The sequence below is a fragment of the Amblyraja radiata genome, chromosome 47, assembly GCF_010909765.2.
Source record: "Amblyraja radiata isolate CabotCenter1 chromosome 47, sAmbRad1.1.pri, whole genome shotgun sequence".
In the NCBI taxonomy this organism is placed as follows: Eukaryota; Metazoa; Chordata; class Chondrichthyes; order Rajiformes; family Rajidae; genus Amblyraja; species Amblyraja radiata.
In genome coordinates this window covers 927837-948576 of record NC_046002.1, presented here as the reverse complement: position 1 = coordinate 948576, position 20740 = coordinate 927837, and the positions used below count along the sequence as shown (strand labels likewise).

Here is a 20740-nt window from a genome sequence, read left to right as displayed (position 1 = left end):
CGATGATAATTCAGTCACCTTACTTCTCTCAGCTCGTAGAGGTCAACGGCAGGCAACGACAGGAGTGCAACAATTAATTTAAAGTAAGGCTCTTTATAAATTTTCATCAGTTATTCAAAATGGATTCTGATGGTAGAGATACAGGATGGAAAATGCCCTTCAGCTCACTGAGACGTTGGGAGTCCCGGCCTCAACTACCTCCTCTGGCAGCTTGTTCCATACACCCACCAGTTACCCTTCAGATTCTACTAAATTTTTACCACTTCATCATAAAACTATGTGCTTTGGTCCTCGATTCGGACCGGAGTAGGTGAATCTCCGTGAGAAAAAGTGTTTCCTAGTCTCCGTTCTAAACGGCTTTAACAATCTTATGTTTCAATGAGATTCCCTCTCATTCTTCTAAACTCCAGAGTGTACAAGCCCAGCCGCTCCATTCTCTCAGCATATGACAGTCCCGCCATCCCGGGAATTAACCTGGCGAACCTACGCTGCGCTTCCTCAATAGCAAGAGAGAGAGAGAGGGAGGAACGGTAGATGCCGGTTTAAACCAAAGACAGGCACAAATGCTGGTGTAAACAGGCAGCATCTCTGGAGAGAAGGAACGGGCGACGTCACGGGTCGAGACCCTTCGCCAGGGTAGGGGCTTATAACTTGAAATTGGAGACTTTGTTCATACCGACCGCTGTGTTGAAAGCTACACAAGCGGAATATGAGGTGCTGTCCCTCCATTTTGCATTTGGCCTCACTCACTCTGGCAATGGAGGAGGCCCAGGATAGAAAGATATGGGTATGTGAAGGAGAATTAGCTTAATTTAGGAAATATACTGAGACACCAAGTTTGGTCATGATCACTAACACTGAGAGAGTAAATGCTAGTCGGTATTAAGGAAGCAGAGATGGGCACCAAGGGCTTTGGATGCACAAGGCAGGGAAGGGTGGAGGACAATACATCGCCATTCCCTTTAATTAATATTTTCCAGCATTGTAATTATCAAATTCCCAACAGCTTCAATGCGCTGCTGATTTCACCAGCCCGCAGTAATGAGCAACAAGCACACAAATACTTCCAGTCGACGCCAGAATCTGTCAATTACGAGATCTGGAATAAAGATTAAACAAGTTGGCCTCTTTCGCAATTCCCCGAGGTCCTAGTACTTTCCCCAGACACCATGTAGGCATTGAGGGTCCATTCAAGTGCACGAGCATCCTATCCACAAGATGCTGTCTGGATTAGAGGGTGTTATAGTCACCTTTGGCCCAACTCATCCATGCTGCCAAAGATGCCCCATCTATGCTAGTCCCTTTTGCCTGCGTTGGCCCATAGCCCTACAATTTTTTTATCCATGTACCTGTCTAAACAACATTTAAATGCTGTTATAGTATATGTTGCTTCTGCCAATGTTGTTATAGCCTCAACAGTGGCGCAGCGGTAGAGTTGCTGCCTCACAGCGCCAGAGACCCGGGTTCCATCCCGACTATGGATGCTGTCTGTACGGAGTTTGTACGTCCTCCCCATGACCTACGTGGGTCCTCTCTCCTCACCCCCCCCCCCCCCCCCCCCCCCCCAATTCTGCTAATTCTCACAGCGGGTAGAGCTGCTGCCTCACAGTGCCAGAGACACATGTTCGATCCTGATTACGGGTGCTGTCTGTACGGAGTTTGTCCGTTCTGCCCGTGGGTTTTCTCCGGTTTCCTCCCACACACCAAAGGCATACAGGTTTGTAGGTTGATTGGCTTGCTATAATTGTAAACTGTCCCTGGTGTATAGGAGTGTTGGTGTGCGGGGATTGCTGGTCGGTGCGAAGAGCCTGTTTCCACGCTGTATCTCTAGAATAAACTAAACTAACAGCTCCCTGATAGACACAAAATGCTGGAGTAACTCAGCGGGACAGGCTGCATCTCTGGAGTGAAGGAATGGGTGACGTTTCAGATTGAAAAACCTTCTACAGACTGAAACTAGAAGCTTCTTTCACCTGCCACAAAATTATATCGAGGTAGATTAAAACCGCCGCAGCTGATGCAAGTGATATTTATCAAGAGCACCAGATCTCTGGGGATAAACAAACACGCTGGATGCCGTCTGTGTTGCCCTGAAAGCACAGGACAGCAGAACTGCCACCACCATGCTGCAATACCCAAGGTTGTTGCAATAATCACAAACTGGTTACACACCTCACACTTGGAGAGCCTACAACACAAAAGCAAGAACTATGAGTCCGCGCGGGGAGGAAGTGCAGATGCTGGCTTATACCGAAAGTGTTGGAGGAACTCAGCGGGTCAGGCAGCATCTCTGGAGAGAAGGAATGGGTGAAGCAGGAAAGCCTGGATAGTGATAGGTGGAGTTTGTAGTTGGGGGGGGAGCACTCCACTTATCAGACCCTTTCATCTCTGCCCTTTATCCACCCACCTCCCACCCTCCTGACCTGTATCCACCTATCACTTGTCGGAAAAAGATACAAAGTGATGGAGTAGGGCCATTTTTTTTTAACACAGTAGGTGCCTGGTACACACTGCCAGAGGTGGTGGTGAAAGGAGATACAATAGCAACTTTTAGATGGCACGTGAATATGCAGGGAATGGAGGGATATGGATCACGTGCGGGCAAAGGAGATTAGTTTAGTCTACCCTTCATGCTCATCACAGGTATTGTGGGCCGAAGGGCCTATTCATGTGCTATATTGTTCTATGTTTAGTAAAGGTCAGGTCGGGGAGAGTTCCCCCACCCCCCCGCCACGGGTACCATGTAATCCCGTGCTACCTGCTCCATGGTCGGATAGTCGGCGACTAAACCGTCTCCCCCAACTGGTTTGCCAGGTGAGGAGGGGGCTGTGGACCCCCAGCAGGATCAAAAACAAGATTTGCCAAAGGGCGGTGAGCTCCTAGCGAGCCAACAGCCATCCACACTTCAGTAGAAGTTGCGATCACTGTTGTACATAGCATTGTAGAATGATGATAAAGCACACACACACACACACACACACACCAAAATCCTAGACTTCCAGCGGCGGATGTCCGCAGGAACTGGAGGACGGAGATGTGTGGTGCGTCCGTCACCGTTCCCGTTGGAGACCAGAGCTTCTGCGTCACTAAATATCCCAACGATGATGAATGATGAATTCAGTATCGCTATTCCAGTCACCATCCTGGTTTTGTTTTTAGGTTAGCTGAAAGATACAGCGTGGAGACAGGCTCGCACCGACCAGCGAACCCCTGCACATCATCAGTAATCTGCACAATTTACATTTTTTACCAAGCCAATTAACCTACAAACCTGTGGTAGTTCTTTGGAGTGTGGGAGAAAACCGGAGCACCCGGAGAAAACCCACACAGGTAGCGGGGGAGAGTGTATAAACTGCATACAGACAGCAGCAGTAGTCAGTATCCAACCCGGGTCACTGGCGCTGTAAGGGAGCACCTCTACCGCTGCGCCACCATGCTGCCCCTCTACAGGTAAACCTACCTATGCAGGTAGCAGGTGCAGGTAAATCTCTACACCTTCCCAAACCCTTTGCTTCCTTACTGTCGTGTTCTATAATCTTCCATGTTTCAGTTCTTCTAAGCTCCAATGAACGGCCCTGTGAAAACACTCTAACTCCAGGGATCATCTCAAACTCCCTCACAATATTAAAGGCATCACAGCAGACCCACTCAGCCTAGTGAGTGATTTCCAATAGAGTGATACAGTGTGGAAACAGGCCCTTCGGCCCAACTTGCCCGCACTGGCCAACATGTCCCAGCTACACTGGTCCCACCTGCCCGCGTTTGGTTCATGTCCCTCCAAACCTGTCCTATCCATGGACCTGTCTAACTGCTTCTTAAATGTTGGGATAGTCCCAGCCTCCGGTACACCCACCACCCATTGTGTGAAAATGTTACACCTCAGGGTTATTAAAAATCTTTTCCCCTTCACCTTAAATGTCCTCTGGTCCTCGATCACCTACTCTGGGCAAGAGACTGCGCATCTATTCCTCTCATGATTTTATACACTGTAGTTGTACTGCACTGAATACTGTAGTTGTAACTATAACAGACATTATTTAGACAGGAGCCACAAGAGTCTACAGACACCAGAATCTTGGATCACGTACATAATTTGGGCTTTTTATACACCTTCTCCAGTCCCTTCATCAGCATAAACACAAAATATTGGAATAACTCAGCGGGTCAGTCAGTATCTCTGTACGAAAGGTGACGTTTTGCCCACCGTCCATGCCGACCAGCAATCCCCAACACGATCCTACACACACTAGGGACAATTTAACCGAAGCTAATTAACCTACAACCTGTACGTCTTTGGAGTGTGGGAGTAAACATAGAAAGATAGATAGCAACAGATAGAAACATAAACTAAACCACCCGGAGAAAACCCACACAGTGACAGGGAGAACGTACTGATCATGGCTATCTCTTGAAAGCTCGCTCTTGAAAGCATCCAGAGAACCGGCCTCCACCACCCTCTGAGGCAGAGAATTCCACAGACTCACAACCCTCTGTGTGAAAATGTTTAAGAAGGAACTGCAGATGCTGGAAAATTGAAGGTACACAAAAATGCTGGAGAAACTCAGCGGGTGCAGCAGCATCTAAGGAGTGAAGGAGATAGGCAATGTTTCGGCCCGAAACGCTGCCTATTTCCTTCGCTCCTTAGATGCTGCTGCACCCGCTGAGTTTCTCCAGCATTTTTGTGTACCTCTGTGTGAAAAAGTGTTTCCTCGTCTCCGTTCTAAATGGCCGACCCCTTATTCTTAAACTGTGTGTGGCCCCTGGTTCCGGACTCCCCCAACATCGGGAACATGTTTCCTGCCTCGAGCGTGTCCAAACCCTTGTACAGGGTTGGAGAAACTTAGCGAGTGCAGCAGCATCTATGGAGCGAAGGAAATAGACAACGTTTCGGGCCGAAACCCTTCTTCAGACTGAAGGGTTTCGGCCCGAAACGTCGCCTATTTCCTTCGCTCCATAGACGCTGCTGCACCCGCTGAGTTTCTCCAGCATTTTTGTGTACCTTCGATTTTCCAGCATCTGCAGTTCCTTCTTAAACACCTTATACAGGGTTAATATACAGGGTTAAATATTCCAATTTGCACCTGCTTTTAAGTATTAAAAAAATTGCAATTTAAATTTACCCATGCAATAGTTAAACATTCGAATATGCACATTAAAATATTAGCATTGATATAAACAACAGCGATTATTATAACCATAGATGTGTATTTGCACACAGTATTGATATTAATGATTTGAATTTTAAAAATGCAATTTGTAAAAAACGCAACATGTTTTATTGCATGTTGATTTGAATTTTAAAATGCAATTTGTAAAAAATGCAACATGTTTTATTGCATGTTGATTTGAATTTTAAAAATGCAATTTGTAAAAAATGCAACATGTTTTATTGCAGGTACACAAAAATGCTGGAGAAACTCAGCGGGTGCAGCAGCATCTATGGAGCGAAGGGAATAGGTAACGTTTCGGGCTGAAACCCTTCTTCATGTTTTATTGCATGTTGATTTGAATTTAAAAAATGTTTTATTGCACGTTTTTAGATGTTAAAATGTCAATTTTACATGAATGCAAATGTTAAATTTACGCAATTTGATCATTTAATTAAATGGCCAATTGCAATTAATCGCATGTTTTAGGTGCCGGTGACGTGAATGTCGATTTATTGATCACTTGGGCAAGGAGGTCTCCCGGGCCCGGGTCGCATCTACTCCAGCCCGAGGCTTCGGGGCCTAGGTTGGGGGGCGGGGGATTCAGCGCCCGTGGCCGGTCGGCGCGGCCCGGGGAGGGGGGGAAGGAGCCGCGGTGTCGCCGTGGGGCTGGGGCGGGGAGAGGGGGGAGGGTTGAGGGGGGTTTATAGATGGAGATGGAGCCGCCATCGCCGCCGCACTCACCTCCCTGCCGCCCCCGCCGCCCGTTTCCAACACAACCGGCGCCGCCGCTCCCCCAGCGCCCGCCCCCTCCCTCTCCCCGCCCCCCCATTGGACGACCGACCCCTGATGGACGTCCGCTCCGCCCAATCACCGTCCAGCGCCCGCCCCCTCCCTCTCCCCGCCCCCCCATTGGACGACCCATCTCTGATGGACGTCCACTCGGCCCAATCACCGTCCAGCGCCCGCCCCCTCCCTCTCCCCGCCCCCCATTGGCCGGCCGACCCCTGATGGACGTCCACTCCGCCCAATCACCGTCCAGCGCCCGCCCTCTCCCCGACTGATCGGCGTGACGTTCAACCAATGGAACAGCATCTGGGAAGGTCCCGCCTCCTGCCCCCGCTCTGATAGGACGGGGTGTGCGACGGACGGTCGTGCGGACCAATGGAATTTACGGAGCAAGATATTCCGCTCCCGGGCAGTGCCCGCCCACCCGTGGTTAATGGACGAATGGGATTGGAGCCTGGAGGAGAACCGCCCACTAGCGCCATTCTGATAGGGCAGCCGTCATCACTGACAAGCGTGCGGGCCAATCAGACGTCCAGATTGAGAAAGACCCGCCCCCGGCTGTGGGCGGGACCGCAGGTGGCGGATGATTGACAAGGGGTTCAGCCAATTGCCTGGCGCAGCCTAATAATGGACCCACTTCTCTTCACACTTCATCAGTAAAGTAGAGGATGATTCACAACCTGGGCTTTTAATGGGCTCCAACTAGGCCGCAGGCTCCAGTAGGCCAAGTTGGCCCAAAGAGCAGGATGCAGGAACAGAGGCGTCTAGTTTGGTTTAGAGATACAGCGCGGAAACAGGCCATTCGGCCCACCGAGTCCGTGCCGACCCACGATCCCCGCACACACACACTAGGCACAACCTTACAGAAGCCAATGAATAATAATAATTTCTATGGTTTGCAATGGAACTTATTATTATTTAAATTATGTAAAGCGCTTTGGGGTCAATGCAAATTGGCTTAAAATGCGCTATATAAATAAAGTTTACTTACTTACTTACTTACTTATTGTCATTGCACATCAGTGCAACGAGATTTAGTATGCAGCTTCCAACCGATGTAAAAGAAAATTTAAATAAATAAATAAGCTCTGTGACGTGACCATAGACATAGACATTAGGTGCAGGAGTAGAGGCCATTCGGCCCTTCGAGCCTGCACCGCCATTCAATATAATAATTATAATAATGGATGGGATTTATATAGCGCCTTTCTAATACTCAAGGCGCTTTACATCACATTATTCATTCACTCCTCAGTCACACTCGGTGGTGGTGAGCTACTTCTGTAGCCACAGCTGCCCTGGGGCAGACTGACGGAAGCGTGGCTGCCAATCTGCGCCTACGGCCCCTCCGACCACCACCAATCACTCGCACACATTCACACACAGGCAAAGGTGGGTGAAGTGTCTTGCCCAAGGACACGACGACAGTATGCACTCCAAGCGGGATTCGAACCGGCTACCTTCCGGTCGCCAGCCGAACACTTAGCCCATTGCGCCATCTGTCGTCTCATGGCTGATCATCCAACTCAGTATCCCGTACCTGCCTTCTCTCCATACCCCCTGATCCCTTTAGCCACAAGGGCCACATCTAACTCCCTCTTAAATATAGCCAATGAACTGTGGCCTCGACTACCCTCTGTGGCAGAGAGTTCCAGAGATTCACCACTCTCTCTCTTCTCATCTCGGTTTTAAAGGATTTCCCCCTTATCCTTAAGCTGTGACCCCTTGTCCTGGACTTCCCCAACATCGGGAGCAATCTTCCTGCATCTAGCCTGTCCAACCCCTTAAGAATTTTATAAGTTTCTATAAGATCCCCTCTCAATCTCCTAAATTTCTAGAGTATAAACCAAGTCTATCCAGTCTTTCTTCATAAGACAGTCCTGACATCCCAGGGGGGGTGGGGGGCACTCAGCAGGGCCGGTTCAGAGCCGCTATAGCTCTGGGGATAAAGCTGTTCCTGAGTCTGGAGGATCGGGCGTAGAAGGCCTTGTAACGTCTGCCGGAGGGAAGGAGTTCGAACAGTCCGTTACAAGGGTGTGAGGAGTCTTTGTGGATGCTGACGGCCTTCCTGAGGCACCGTGTGTGGTAGATGCCCTCCAAGGCTGGTAGCTGTGTCCCAATAATCCTCTGCGCTCTGTGGACGACGCGCTGAAGAGCTCTCCTCTCCGCCTCCGTGCAGCTGAGATACCACACAGAGATGCCATACGTTAATATGCTCTCTGTGGTGCAGCGGTAGAAGGTTGTCAGCAGCTGTTGGGGCACCCCAGTCTTTTTTTAATGTCCTCAGGAAAACAATTATCCTACAAACCTGAACGACTTTGGAGTGCGAGAGGAAACCGGAGCACCCGGGGAAAACCCACACGGGCCACGGGGAGAGTGAACAACATAGAACGTCTGAGGAAGGATGATCAGCCATGATCACATTGAATGGCGGTGCTGGCTCAAAGGGCCAAATGGCCTACTCCTGCACCTATTGTCTATTGTCTCATAGAAACATAGAAAATAGGTGCAGGAGTAGAGGCCATTCGGCCCTTCGAGCCTGCACCGCCATTCAATATGATCATCCAACTCAGTGTCCCATCCCTGCCTTCTCTCCATACCCCCTGATCCCTTTAGCCACATCTAACTCCCTCTTAAATATAGCCAATGAACTGTGGCCTCAACTACCTTCTGTGGCAGAGAATTCCACAGATTCACCGCTCTCTGTGTAAAAAATGATTTTCTCATCTCGGTTCTAAAAGACTTCCCTCTTATCCTTAAACTGTGACCCCTAGTTCTGGACTTCCCCAACATCGGGAACAATCTTCCTGCATCTAGCCTGACCAACCCCTTAAGAATTTTGTAAGTTTCTATAAGATCCCCCCTCAATCTTCTGAATTCAGCCATGATCACATTGAATGGCGGTGCTGGCTTGAAGGGCCTACTCCTGCACCTATTGTCTATTGTCTCGACCCGAAACGTCACCCATTCCTTGTCTCCAGAGATGCTGTTTGTCCCCGCTGCATTACTCCGGCATTTTGTGTCTACCTGAGAACATGCAAAATACCCTTCGGCCCACCGACCAGCGATCCCCCCACATTAACACTATCCTACACACACTAGGGACAATTTACACATACTGTACACCGAGCCTGCAAACCTGCACGTCTTTGGAGTGTGGGAGGAAACCGAAAATCTCGGAGAAAACCCACGCAGGTCACGGGGGTTTTAAGATTAAAATTAAGAGAGGCATGGACAGGGTAGATATTCAGCGGGGTGGCCCAGCGGTAGAGTTACTGCCTCACAGCGCCAAAGTTCCATCCTGACTACGGGAGCTGCGTGTACGGATTTTGTACGTTCTCCCCGTGACCTGCGTGGGTTTTCTCCGGGTGCTCTGGATTCCTCCCACACTCCAAAGACGTGCAGGTTTGGAGGTTAATTGGCATTGGTAACATTGTAAATTGTCCCTCGCGCGTGTGTGTGTGTGTGTGTGTGTGTGTGTGTGTGTGTGTGTGTGTGTGTGTGTGTGATAGTGTTAGTGTGCGGGGTGATCGTTGGTCAGCGCAGACTCAGTGGGCCGAAGGGCCTGTTTCCGCGCTGTATCTCTGAAGTCTAAAGAAATGGAGGCATAGTTTTAAGTAGTAGAAAGAAGGAACCGCAGATGCCAGTTTGCCAAAAAAAAAAGACATAATGTGCTGGAGTAACTAGGGGGTAAATATCAGGGGGTCTGTCCTCAGCTCATACACCTGTTAGCCAAAAAGGCACAAGGTGCTGGAGTAACTTGGGCAGCATGGCCTCGGGTGCTGTCTGTGCAGAGTTTGCATGTTCTCCCTGTAACCTGCGTGGGTTTTCTCCAGATGCTCCGGTTTCCTCCCACATCCCAAAGACGTGCCTGTGTGGGTTTGTGGATCGGTCGGCCCCCTCTGTAAATTGCCCCCTAGTGTGCAGGGAGTGGATGAGAGAGTGGGATAACTAGTGTGTGGACGGGCGATCGATCGCTGGTCGGCGCGGACATGTTTCCATGCTGTATGTCTAAACTAAACTCAGCGGGTCAGGCAGCATCCCTGGATATGTCACCTTCCACTTTCTCCAGGGATGCTGCCTGGCCTGCTGAGTTACTCCATCACTTTTTCTGTAAACCAGCTCCTGCAGTTCCCCGATCCTAGCCCATAATCACTGGCTGCGGGAGCTTCGATCGCCCAGACTGCGGACGGTTGGACTGCCCCAACATCTGGAGCATAAAGGGGGAAGAAGATTAGACTTTATTGCTTTCCCATCACAGTGAGGAATGTGGGGAATCTGCTGTGGTGGATGTATATGTTAACTTTTATGCAGTTGTGTGTCTTGTGGCTTTAAAACAAATATATGGTTGTATGGTAATTCGAGTTTCACCGTACCTTGGTACATGTGACAATACAGACCTTTGAAGTTCATGTTATAGGGAAGATAGACACAAAAAGCTGGAGTAACTCAGCGGGACAGGCAGCATCTCTGGGGAGAAGGAATGGGTGACGTTTCGGGTCGAGACCCCTTGAGGTCTATCTTTGGTTTAAACCAGCATCTGCAGTTCCTTCGTCCACAAGGAGTCGTCCTGTGAAGTGCTCTTCAGATAGCAAACACATTTTGATTCAAGTTTTATATTTTAATGCTGCTTTTATTCATTTTGAGGGGGTAATTAAAAAAAACGCACAAACACACACAAAAAAGAGCATTCAAGGCAAAAAGGGTAAGTTTAGATCCTAATTTCAGTGACATTATAGCGAAGGCAGAATGATTCCATTTCCCCAGGGCTGAGGTATTTTGGCATCACAGGGCAAGAGTGAAGCTGTTGAAATTGGGCTGGACATTTTCAAACGGCAAGCTTGCCTCGTGCCCGTGAATCTCCGCAGCAGAGGAGAGACCTGCACCCCATCCGCTGCCAGCTGTGACGCACTGCCCCTCCTCGCTGTCCACCATTTAAGTATCTGCCTTATGTTGTAGTCTGCGCACTGAGACACATACTGTGGCTGCTTTAAATGCTCTGCAGCCCCCAGCGCTGGCTGGTGTACAAATGGAAATAAGCTGCACACACAGGTGCACGCACACACGCAAACGCAAACACCCACACATATATATACGCGTGCACACAAAACGCGAACACCCACACACACACATATATATATAAGCGCACACAAAACGCCAACACCCACACAAATACACGTGCGCGCACACATAGATATATGCGCACACATACACACACACACAGATATATGCGCACACACACACGCAGATATATGCGCACACATACACACACACACACACAGATATATGCGCACACACACACATAGATATATGCGCACACATACACACACACAGATATATGCGCACACACACACAGATATATGCGCACACATACACACACATATGCGCACACATACAGATATATGCGCACACAAAAACGCGAACACCCAGACATACACACACAAAGCGTACACACACACATACACAAGTGTACACATTCACACACACACATGCATACACATATACACACACACAAAGCATACACATACACACGCACAAGCGCACACACACACATACACAGAGTGAAAGACAAGCTTGAGAAATAAATGCAGATAATGAAGATAGGAGTAATATGTACAAGCACCGACATTATCAACGTGCAGTGATTCTAGCAAATATCTGGGTGAGAGTTCACCACACTCCATTGTTGCATGTTTTTGTACCGTTATACTGGAGAACATGGTTTACCTCGGGCCTGTGTAAGGGTCTAAACAGCATCACCCCTGGTCACAAAGACCCTTTCCTGATCATCCAAAGCCTCCATACCTCGGGCTTGTTCCCTCCTGAGCTGCTGCTGCTGCCTCACGCCGGGGGTAAGATGGTCCTTTGAGCTCCTCTGGCCAGCGCCCATGTCCACACCAGCTCAGGGTTTGGTGTTTGTCTCACGATTGGATCAAATCCGCCCAAGGCAAGACAAGGCTCGGTGGGGGGCAACGAGAGGAGGGCACACAGGGAGCCGAGCTCCTTCCTACACAGACAGAGCCTTTCTCTTCATTCACCGAGAGCCTCTATAATCATTCACAGTGTTCTGATCAAACCAGCTGGGAGCTCAAGAGGGGACAGTCTGGACACTGCTACTCCTTCAAAACGTAAAACTTAATCATTAAAATCTCGACACTGATTAAAAAAAAGCATGGCACCATGAATTGAAGGCAGTAGATTTAAATAGTCAGCAGTGAATTAGATCGTCTCCCTTTTTTATCTGCTGATCATTTCATAGATATTGGAGGGGAATTTTTCTTGGAGTAACTCAGCGGGTCAGGCAGCATCTGTGGAGAACATGGATAGGTGACGTTTCACAGAGTGCTGGAGCAACTCAGCGGGTGCAGCAGCATCTATGGAGCGAAGGAAATAGGCAATGTTTCGGGACGAAACCCGTAAGGGTTCGGCCCGAAACGTTGCCTATTTCCAGAAGGATTTCGGCCCGAAACGTTGCCTATTTCCTTAGCTCCGTGGGTCAGGCAGCATCTGTGGAGAACATGGATAGGTGATGTTTCACAGAGTGCTGGAGTATCTCAGCAGGTCAGGCAGCATCTGTGGAGAACATGGATAGGTGACATTTCGGGTTAGGACCCTTCTCCAGTGATGCTGCCTCGCCCGCTGAATTACTCCAGCGCTTTGTGTCTATCTTTGGCATCTACAGTTCCTTGTTACATGATAACTGGTAGCAGTCTAAGGGGGGGGGTCAGAGATGGAAAGCCTGGTTTAGTGACACAGGATGAACACGTTGACATGTGGGTGGGTCGGGTGGCATGCCGTGCCCACTGCAGGGGGCAAACTCTAGTTGGCTGTTACTCCGAGCTGAGACCAGCTACCAGAGTGACCCTAGGGTACAGTTGGAGGAACGACAGCAAGCCAGGGGCAGGTGGGGAGCGTTCATGAGGCAGAATGTCGGCTGGGTTGGCGGGGGGGGGGGGGGGGGGGAGGGAAGGAGAGATTGGCGTGGAGAGGGGTGGAGATGAGGGAGGGGTGGAGGGAGGGAGATGAGAGGGGGCTGGAGAGGTGGATGATTAGAGGGGGTGAAGGGAGGGGGTAGAGTGAGGGGGAGGGGAAGGATGAGGGGGCTAGAAGAGTGAGGGAGAAGAGGAAAAGGAGAGAGGGATGGAAGAAAGGAGGGAGGGTGGAGGGGAGAGAGGGGGAGGGGAGAGGGGGGGAGAGCTGATTGATCAATCCTGATGGAAACAGGGACCAAGACCATAGAAACCAACAAAATGGCCCCTGCCCTGTCACTCACTACCCAGTGGAGACGTGTAGGAAGGAACTGCAGATGCTGGTTTACACGAAAGACAGACACAAAATACACTCCTTCTCTCCAGAGACGCTGCCTGACCCGCTGAGTTACGCCAGCATTTAGTGTATAACTTCGGTGTGAACCAGGGGGAGCTTGGAGGAGATTGTTGAAGCCAGAGATGGGGGGGGGGGGGGGTGGACCGGTCACCATGAGGACCACAGGTGACATTCGGCCCATCGAGAAGGAGAAGCATTCTCACTCTCTGCGTGAAGGAGGATTCTGAGACTCAAGGTCCAGCTTTGGTAAAGAGCTTGATTGCGTGAAATTTGAACAAGGACATGATTCTGGATTCCTTACTCCTGGCTAAAGGAGTCCAAAGTAGATCCGAAGCATATAATATATTAAATATATAAGTGGGCAAGGGCTGACTTGTAGGCTAATCTACCATGCTAGGATCCTAGTGCAAGTTGTGTCTGCACAGCAGAAGCACGTGTTCTGGTTACATGTTGGCCGGCAGATGCGGGGTCCTCATTTCTTGAAGAACTTCTTGTTGAGCAGGAAGATCAGAAGGTTGACGTTGACCTTGGCCTTGTCGAACATCTTCATCACGGCAACTCCCTCGTACTGAAGCTGGAGGAGGTCCTGGCGGAGAGAGCAGCAGAGAATCTGAGCCCCAGGCCCCTCAGCCCAACCAAACAACTCATTCAGGGCCCACACATTCCGCCTTCCGCAGAGACCGTTCCCTCCGCAACGGAAACTCCGCATTCGACAAGGCAGCGGGTAGAGCTGCTGCCTCACAGCGCCAGAGACCCGGGTTCCATCCCAACTATGGGTGCTGTCTGCGTGGAGTAAATGTAAACATTCTCTCTCGCAGGATAGTGTTAGTGTGCGGGGATCGCTGGTCAGCACGGACCCAGTGGGCCGAAGGGCCTGTTTTCGCTCTGTCTCTCCGAACTAAACTAAACTACAATCGAGTGTATAGATACACGATAAAGGAATAACGTTTAGTGCAAGGTAAAGTCAGTAAAGTCAGATCAAAGGTCGCCCGATAGTAGTTCAGAACCGGTCTCTGGTTGCGTTAGGACGGTTCAGTTGCGTGATAACAGCAGGGAAGAAACTCTCCCTGAATCTGGAGGTGCACATTTTCACACTGAGTGGGCCGAAGGGCCTGTTTCTGCACTGTATCTCTAACCTAAACATGTGCCAATCATTGAACCATCGAGATGCCAACACTCCCCAAGGATGTGCTGGCTCTGGAGAGGGTTTACGAGAATGATTCCAGGAATGAGTGGGTTAACCTATGATGAGCGTTTGTCGGCACTGGGCCTGTGCTCGCTGGAGTTTAGAAGGATGAGGGGGTTCCTCATTGAAACTTACAGAATAGTGAAAGGCCTGGATAGAGTGGATGTGGAGGGGATGCTTCCACTGGTGAGAGAGCCTAGGACCAGAGGGCACAGCCTCAGAATTAAAGGACGCTCTTTTAGAAAGGAGGTGAGGAGGAATTTCTTCAATCAGAGGGTGGTGAATCTGTGGAACTCATTGCCACAGAGGCCTGGGAGGCCACAAGTCAGTGGATATTTTTAAGGCAGAGATAGACAAATTCTTGATTAGAACGGGTGTCAAGGGTTATGGGGAGAAGGCAGGAGAATGGGATTAGGAGGCAGAGATAGATCAGCCGTGATTGAATTGCGGAGTAGACTCGATGGGCCGAATGGTCGAATTCTACTCCTATAGCTTGTCAACTTGTGAACTGAACTATGCTATCACCAACTAGAGAGTGGTCCTGAGCTACTATCTCCCTAAAGTAATTGGAGACCTTTGAACTATTTTTAAATGGGACTTTATCAGACATCATCTTGAAATAAATGCTGTTCCCTTTACCCTTTATCTGTGAAATATGGACGGCTTGATTGTAATAATGTGTAGTCATAGACTCACACAGCACGAAAACAGGCCCTTCGGCCCAACTTGCCCAAGCACACTAGTTCTAGACTCGATGGGCCGAACAGCCTGATTCTACTCGTACAACTCGTGGGGGGCCCCTGCGTGGATCTTACCTGATACTTCAGCTGAAACTTCTCCATGTCCACGCCCATGAAGCGAGCCCGCACCTCAAACGTCCCCACCTGCTCGCTCTGCACGATGTCAAAGATCACGTTCCTGAACCTGGGGAGAGACAGCGGATAGTGGTCATGTCGCCGTGGGGGTGGGGGGGGGGGGGGGGGGGGGACGGGGGGACTGGCGTCGATGGAGAGAAGGGAAACCGCCCGAAACTATCAGAATTCAGAGTCGTAGAGTGAAACAGCACGGGTACAGGCCCTTCGGCCCAACTTGCCCGCACCAACCAACATGTCCCAGCTACACTGGTCCCACCGGCCGACAGGTCAAAGGGGACATTGGTCAAGGAAATGTAGAATTGTAGAATTGGCTGAGAGGAAGGTGACGAGGCATAGCATCAGTAATATTTAATCAGCAGGACAGTAGAACTAGTGGGAGAACTGGGATGGGGGGAAGGATGGAGAGAGGGGGAAAGCAAGGGCTACTTGAAGTTAGAGAAGTCAATGTTCATACCACTGGGGTGTAAGCTGCCCAGGGCAAAATATGAGGTGCTGTTCCTCCAATTTGTGCTGGGCCTCACTCTGACAATGGAGGAGGCCCAGGACAGAAAGTTCAGTGTGGGAATGGGAGGGGGAGTCGAAGTGCTGAGCAACCGGGAGATCAGGTAGGTTTAGGCGGACTGAGCGGAGGTGTTCAGCAAAACGATCGCCGAGCCTGCGCTTGGTCTCGCCGATGTACAGGAGCCCTGGAACAGCAGATGAGGTTGGAGGAGGTGGGAAGTGAACCTCTGCCTCACCTGAAGGGACTGTCGGGGTCCATGGACAGAGTCGAGGGGGGGGGGGGGGAGCTATAGGGACCTGGGGAGGGGGTGGTTTCTGTGGGGAGAGACGAGTTGACTAGGGGGTTGCGGAGGGAACCAGCTCTGTGGAAAGTGGAAAGGGGTTGTACGTGAGTGCTGACGGGGTGGAAGGTGAGGACTAGGGGGACTAGGGTCCCTTTTGTGACTAGACAATGGAAATAGGTGCAGGGGTAGAGGCCATTCGGCCCTTCCAGCCAGCACCGTCATTCAATATGATCACGGCTGATCATCCCCATATCAGTACCCCGTTCCTGCCTTCTCCCCCATATCCCCTGACTCCGCTATCTTTAAGAGCTCTAACTCTCTCTTGAAAGCCTCCAGTGAATTGGCCTCCACTGCCCTCTGAGGCAGAGAATTCCACACATTCACAACCCTCTGGGTGAGAAAGGTTAATTCCCGGGATGGCGGGACTGTCATATGCTGAGAGAATGGAGCGGCTGGGCTGGTACACTCTGGAATTTAGAAGGATGAGAGGTCATCTTATTGAAACATATAAGATTATTAAGGGTTTGGACACACTGGAGGCAGGAAACATGTTCCCGATGTTGGGGGAGTCCAGAACCAGGGGCCACACAGCTTAAGAATGGAAACAAGGAAACATTTTTTCACACAGAGAGTTGTGAGTCTGTGGAATTCTTTGCCTCAGAGGGCGGTGGAGGCCGGTTCTCTGGATGCTTTCAAGTGAGAGCTAGATAGGGCTCTTAAAGATAGCAGAGTCAGGGGATATGGGGAGAAGGCAGGAACGGGGTACTGATTGGGGATGATCAGCCATGATCACATTGAATGGCGGTGCTGGCTCGAAGGGTCGAATGGCCTCTACTCCTGCACCTATTGTCTATTTGCAGGAGGCAGGGTAGATAGCTGTGGGAGGCAGTAGGTTTATAATAGACGTCAGTCTATATGCCTGTCTCCTGCCATGGAGACGGTGAGATCAAGAAATGGAAAGGAGATGTTGGGGATGGTCCAAGTGAATTTGAGTGCAGGATGGAAATTAGTGGTGACGTGGATGAGTTCTGCATGGGTGCAGGAGGTAGCCCCAGGCAACAAGGTCAACAACTTACTGGCTGGTGGGCAGATCCTCGATGGCCAGCAGCACCCCCTTCTCTTGCAGCCGGGCCGCTGTGTAGTTGAGACTCAGGGCTTTGCTCTTTCTCCCCTTGGCCTCAGCGGGCTTCTTCCCGGGGCCCCTGTAAATACAATACAATACAATACAATTCAATTTATTGTCATTTGGACCCCTTGAGGTCCAAACGAAATGTCGTTTCTGCAGCCATACATTACAAACAAATAGACCCAAGACACAACATAATTTACATAAACATCCATCACATTGCTGTGATGGAAGGCCAAAAAAAACTTCTCTCTCCCGGGGCCCCTGTAAAGATCACACACCAGATATCAGACGCATAACAGCACTCAGAAGTGAACCAATGTAGAGTATAAAATCATGAGAGGCACAGAGTCTCCAGCCCAGAGCAGGTGAATCGAGGACCAGAGGTTTAAGGGGAAGCGGGGATGAGGGGGGGGAGAAAGGTTTAATAGGAATCTGAGGGGTAACTTTTTCACTTAAAGGTGTATGGAACGAGCAGCCAGAGGAGGTAGTTGAGGCAGGGACTATCCCAACGTTTAAGGGACAGTAGTCAGGTACATTGACAGGACAGGATTGGAGGGATATGGACCAAACACAGGCAGGTGGGACTAGTGTAGCTGGGACATGTTGGCCAGTGTGGGCAAGTTAGGTCAAAGGGCCTGTTTCCTTGCTGTAACACTCCATGACTCTATGAGAGGAAAGCTGCAGATGCTGGTGGGAGAGTTTAGGATTAGAGGGCAGAGCCTCAGAATTAAAGGACGTTCCTTTAGGAAGGAGATGAGGAGGAATTTCTTTAGTCAGACGATGGTGAATCTGTGGAATTCATAGCCAGTGAAGGGTGAGGGGGCCAAGTCAATTGATGTTTCTAAGGCATAGATGGATAGGTTCTTGATTAGGCCGGGTGTCAGGTGTTATGGGGAGGAGGCAGGAGAATGGGGTTGAGAGGGAGAGATAGATCAGCCATGATTGAATGGCGGAATAGACAATGGGACGAATGGCCTAATTCTCTCCTATCACTTATGAAAACTAGGTGGATGGATGATAGAAGTGGGAGCAATCTACACCTTGTGTTGTCTTAACCCCCACCCCGCCTTTTATTCACATCCCAGGCACGTCAGCTTTTACTCCCATTCATTTTCCTAACATTATCTTCACCAATAATAATCTTGTTTAAAAAATATCCAAAATACCCCTGAATCGGTGATGATGATCTAGGAAAAGTGGAGCCCACAATGGTCCGTTGTTGGCTGTGGGCCAGGTGATAGATAATGTGTTATGCAGATACCAAGGGTATAGGGGGAAACAGCAGGAACGGGGTACTGATTGTGGATGATCAGCCATCATCATATTGAATGGCGGTGCTGGCTCGAAGGGCCGAATGGCCTCTACTCCTGCACCTATTGTCTATGTCTATGTTTCAAAAGCGAAACTCAACAGGATGACGGTGAAACTAAGATGACGACTAGGATGGGGGAGGGACGGAGAGAGAGAGAGAGGGGACGCACAGGTCACTTGAAGTTAGAGAAATCAATATTCATCCTGCTGCTCGGCACCAGAAACGTGGCTAGACTAACGTACTGCCGAGGTTCGGTCTGCTGGATGGTTTTACCAGGCTGGGCAAAACAAAGGCGGTGTAGCTGGGACATGTTGGGCAAGTGTGGGCAAGTCGGGCCGAAGGGCCTGTTCCCACACTGTATCACTCCATGACATTGCTTGGCCTGTGAGCTACAACTGGATCCATCACGCCCATCATTCTGCCTAGCTTGCTCGTTTGTCCCACCAACGCTGTGACTCACATTGCCTTGGCTGTCAGGTTGTCCAGGCAGGTCTTGATGTACTGGTTGTAGTAATCGATCTGCTCCTCGAAGAAGTCGGTCTTGGAGCTGATCCCACGCAGCGTCTGCTTCAGCTTGCTCAGCTCCGTCTTACGCTGCTGCCGGTAGCGCCGGTGGTTCTGGATGTCCTGCGGCAGGCGAGAGGGCAGAGCGTGAGGGCAGAGGGTGAGGGCAGAGGGTGAGGGCAGAGAACGGCACGGGAGAGGGCAGGGCGTGAGGGTGGCAGAGGGCATGCAGAGAACAGCAGGAGAATGGGGTTAGGAGGGAGAGATAGACCAGCCATGATTGAATGGTGGAGTAGACTTGATGGGCTGAATGGCCTTATTCTGCTCCTAGAACGTATGACCTTATGATGAGAGAGGGTTTGAGGCAAGAATGCCCCTGCCTTCACTGGTGTGTCTGTGTGTGTCTGTGTGTGTCTGTGTGTGTCTGTGTGTGTGTGTGTGTGTGTGTGTGTGTGTGTGTGTGTGTGTGCGTGTGCGCGTGTGCGTGTGCCCGTGCCCGTGTGTGTGTGCCCGTGTGTGTGCCCATGTGTGTGCCCGTGTGTGTGCCTGTGTTCGATACAGTGTACGGGGATCGCTGGTCGGCACAGACTTGATGGGCTGAAGGGCCTGTTTCCGCGCTGTATCTCTAAACCAGACATGAAGACGGGGAGGGAAGGGTTGACATCGTCTCACCCTGGCGATCTCATTGATCAGCTCCTGGTGGTCATTGGCGGTGGACACGACCCCCGCAGCCTCCAGCTTCCGCAGGCTCCGGACGATTCTTCTCTTCTTCTCATCGATAGGAAGCTTGTTGTCGAGGAGCAAGGACCGGTTCCTCTTCATCTTCATCTTCTCCGGGGTGCGCGCGTCTCGTATCGCTCGCTTGTGGACCATGCGCTGATGGTCTATCACCTAGACATGAGGCCGGGAATTAGACAAGCAGGGTCACTATGCACATCAGCTACAGACCAGAGATGCTCGTTACAAAGCAGACAGCCGCAGTGCATCACAGCCTAGTTAGATAGCAGCTCTGCCCAAGACCACAATACATTTCAGAGCCGGAGATGTCAAGCTGGAAAGGGTAGAGAGAAGATTAACGAGGATGTTGCTGGGACTAGAAAGGACTGAGCTACAGGGAGAGGTTGGGACTCTATTCCTTGGAGCGCAGGAGGGTGAGGGGGGATCTTATAGAGGTGTACAAAATCATGAGAGGAATAAATCGGGTAGATCTCTTGCCCAGAGTAGGGGAATCGAGGACCAGAGGACATTGGTTTAAGGTGAAGACGAAAGGATTCAATAGGGATCTGAGGGGTAAGTTTTTCTACACAAAGGGTGGTGGGTGTATGGAACAAGCTGCCAGAGCAGGTAGTTGAGGCTGGGACTATCCCAACATTCAAGTTAAGTCACATTTATTTATATAGCACATTTAAAAAACAACTCTCGTTGGCCAAAGTGCTTTACATTTGTTATAAGAATAGTATAAACAAACAAACTACATACATATATACATACAACCCTCGCTCAGTGGACGTCAGGAAAGGCTCGGGAGTATAGATACATTTTTAGTCTTGACTTAAAGGAGTCGATGGAGGGGGCAGTTCTGATGGGAAGGGGGATGCTGTTCCACAGTCTAGGAGCTGCAACCGCAAAGGGGCGGTCGCCCCTAAGCTTATGCCTAGTTTAAGAAGCAGTTAGACAGGTACATGGA

At 50.2% G+C, this 20740-nt stretch overlaps 1 protein-coding gene across 1 annotated transcript in view; it reads right to left on the bottom strand.

The window, feature by feature from the left end:
- Positions 1 to 13310: 13310 nt before the first annotated feature.
- The window catches only part of iqgap3 (IQ motif containing GTPase activating protein 3), an 89629-nt gene continuing 82199 nt past the window's right edge, over positions 13311 to 20740 (bottom strand). Inside the window, exons 34-38 of the mRNA XM_033015843.1 lie at positions 19726 to 19944; positions 19010 to 19176; positions 17185 to 17310; positions 15264 to 15372; positions 13311 to 13848 (exon numbers count right to left, since the gene is read on the bottom strand). Of these exons, the coding sequence (XP_032871734.1) occupies positions 13735 to 13848; positions 15264 to 15372; positions 17185 to 17310; positions 19010 to 19176; positions 19726 to 19944 (735 nt within the window). The 3' untranslated portion in view covers positions 13311 to 13734. The remainder of the gene's footprint in view (positions 13849 to 15263; positions 15373 to 17184; positions 17311 to 19009; positions 19177 to 19725; positions 19945 to 20740) is intronic.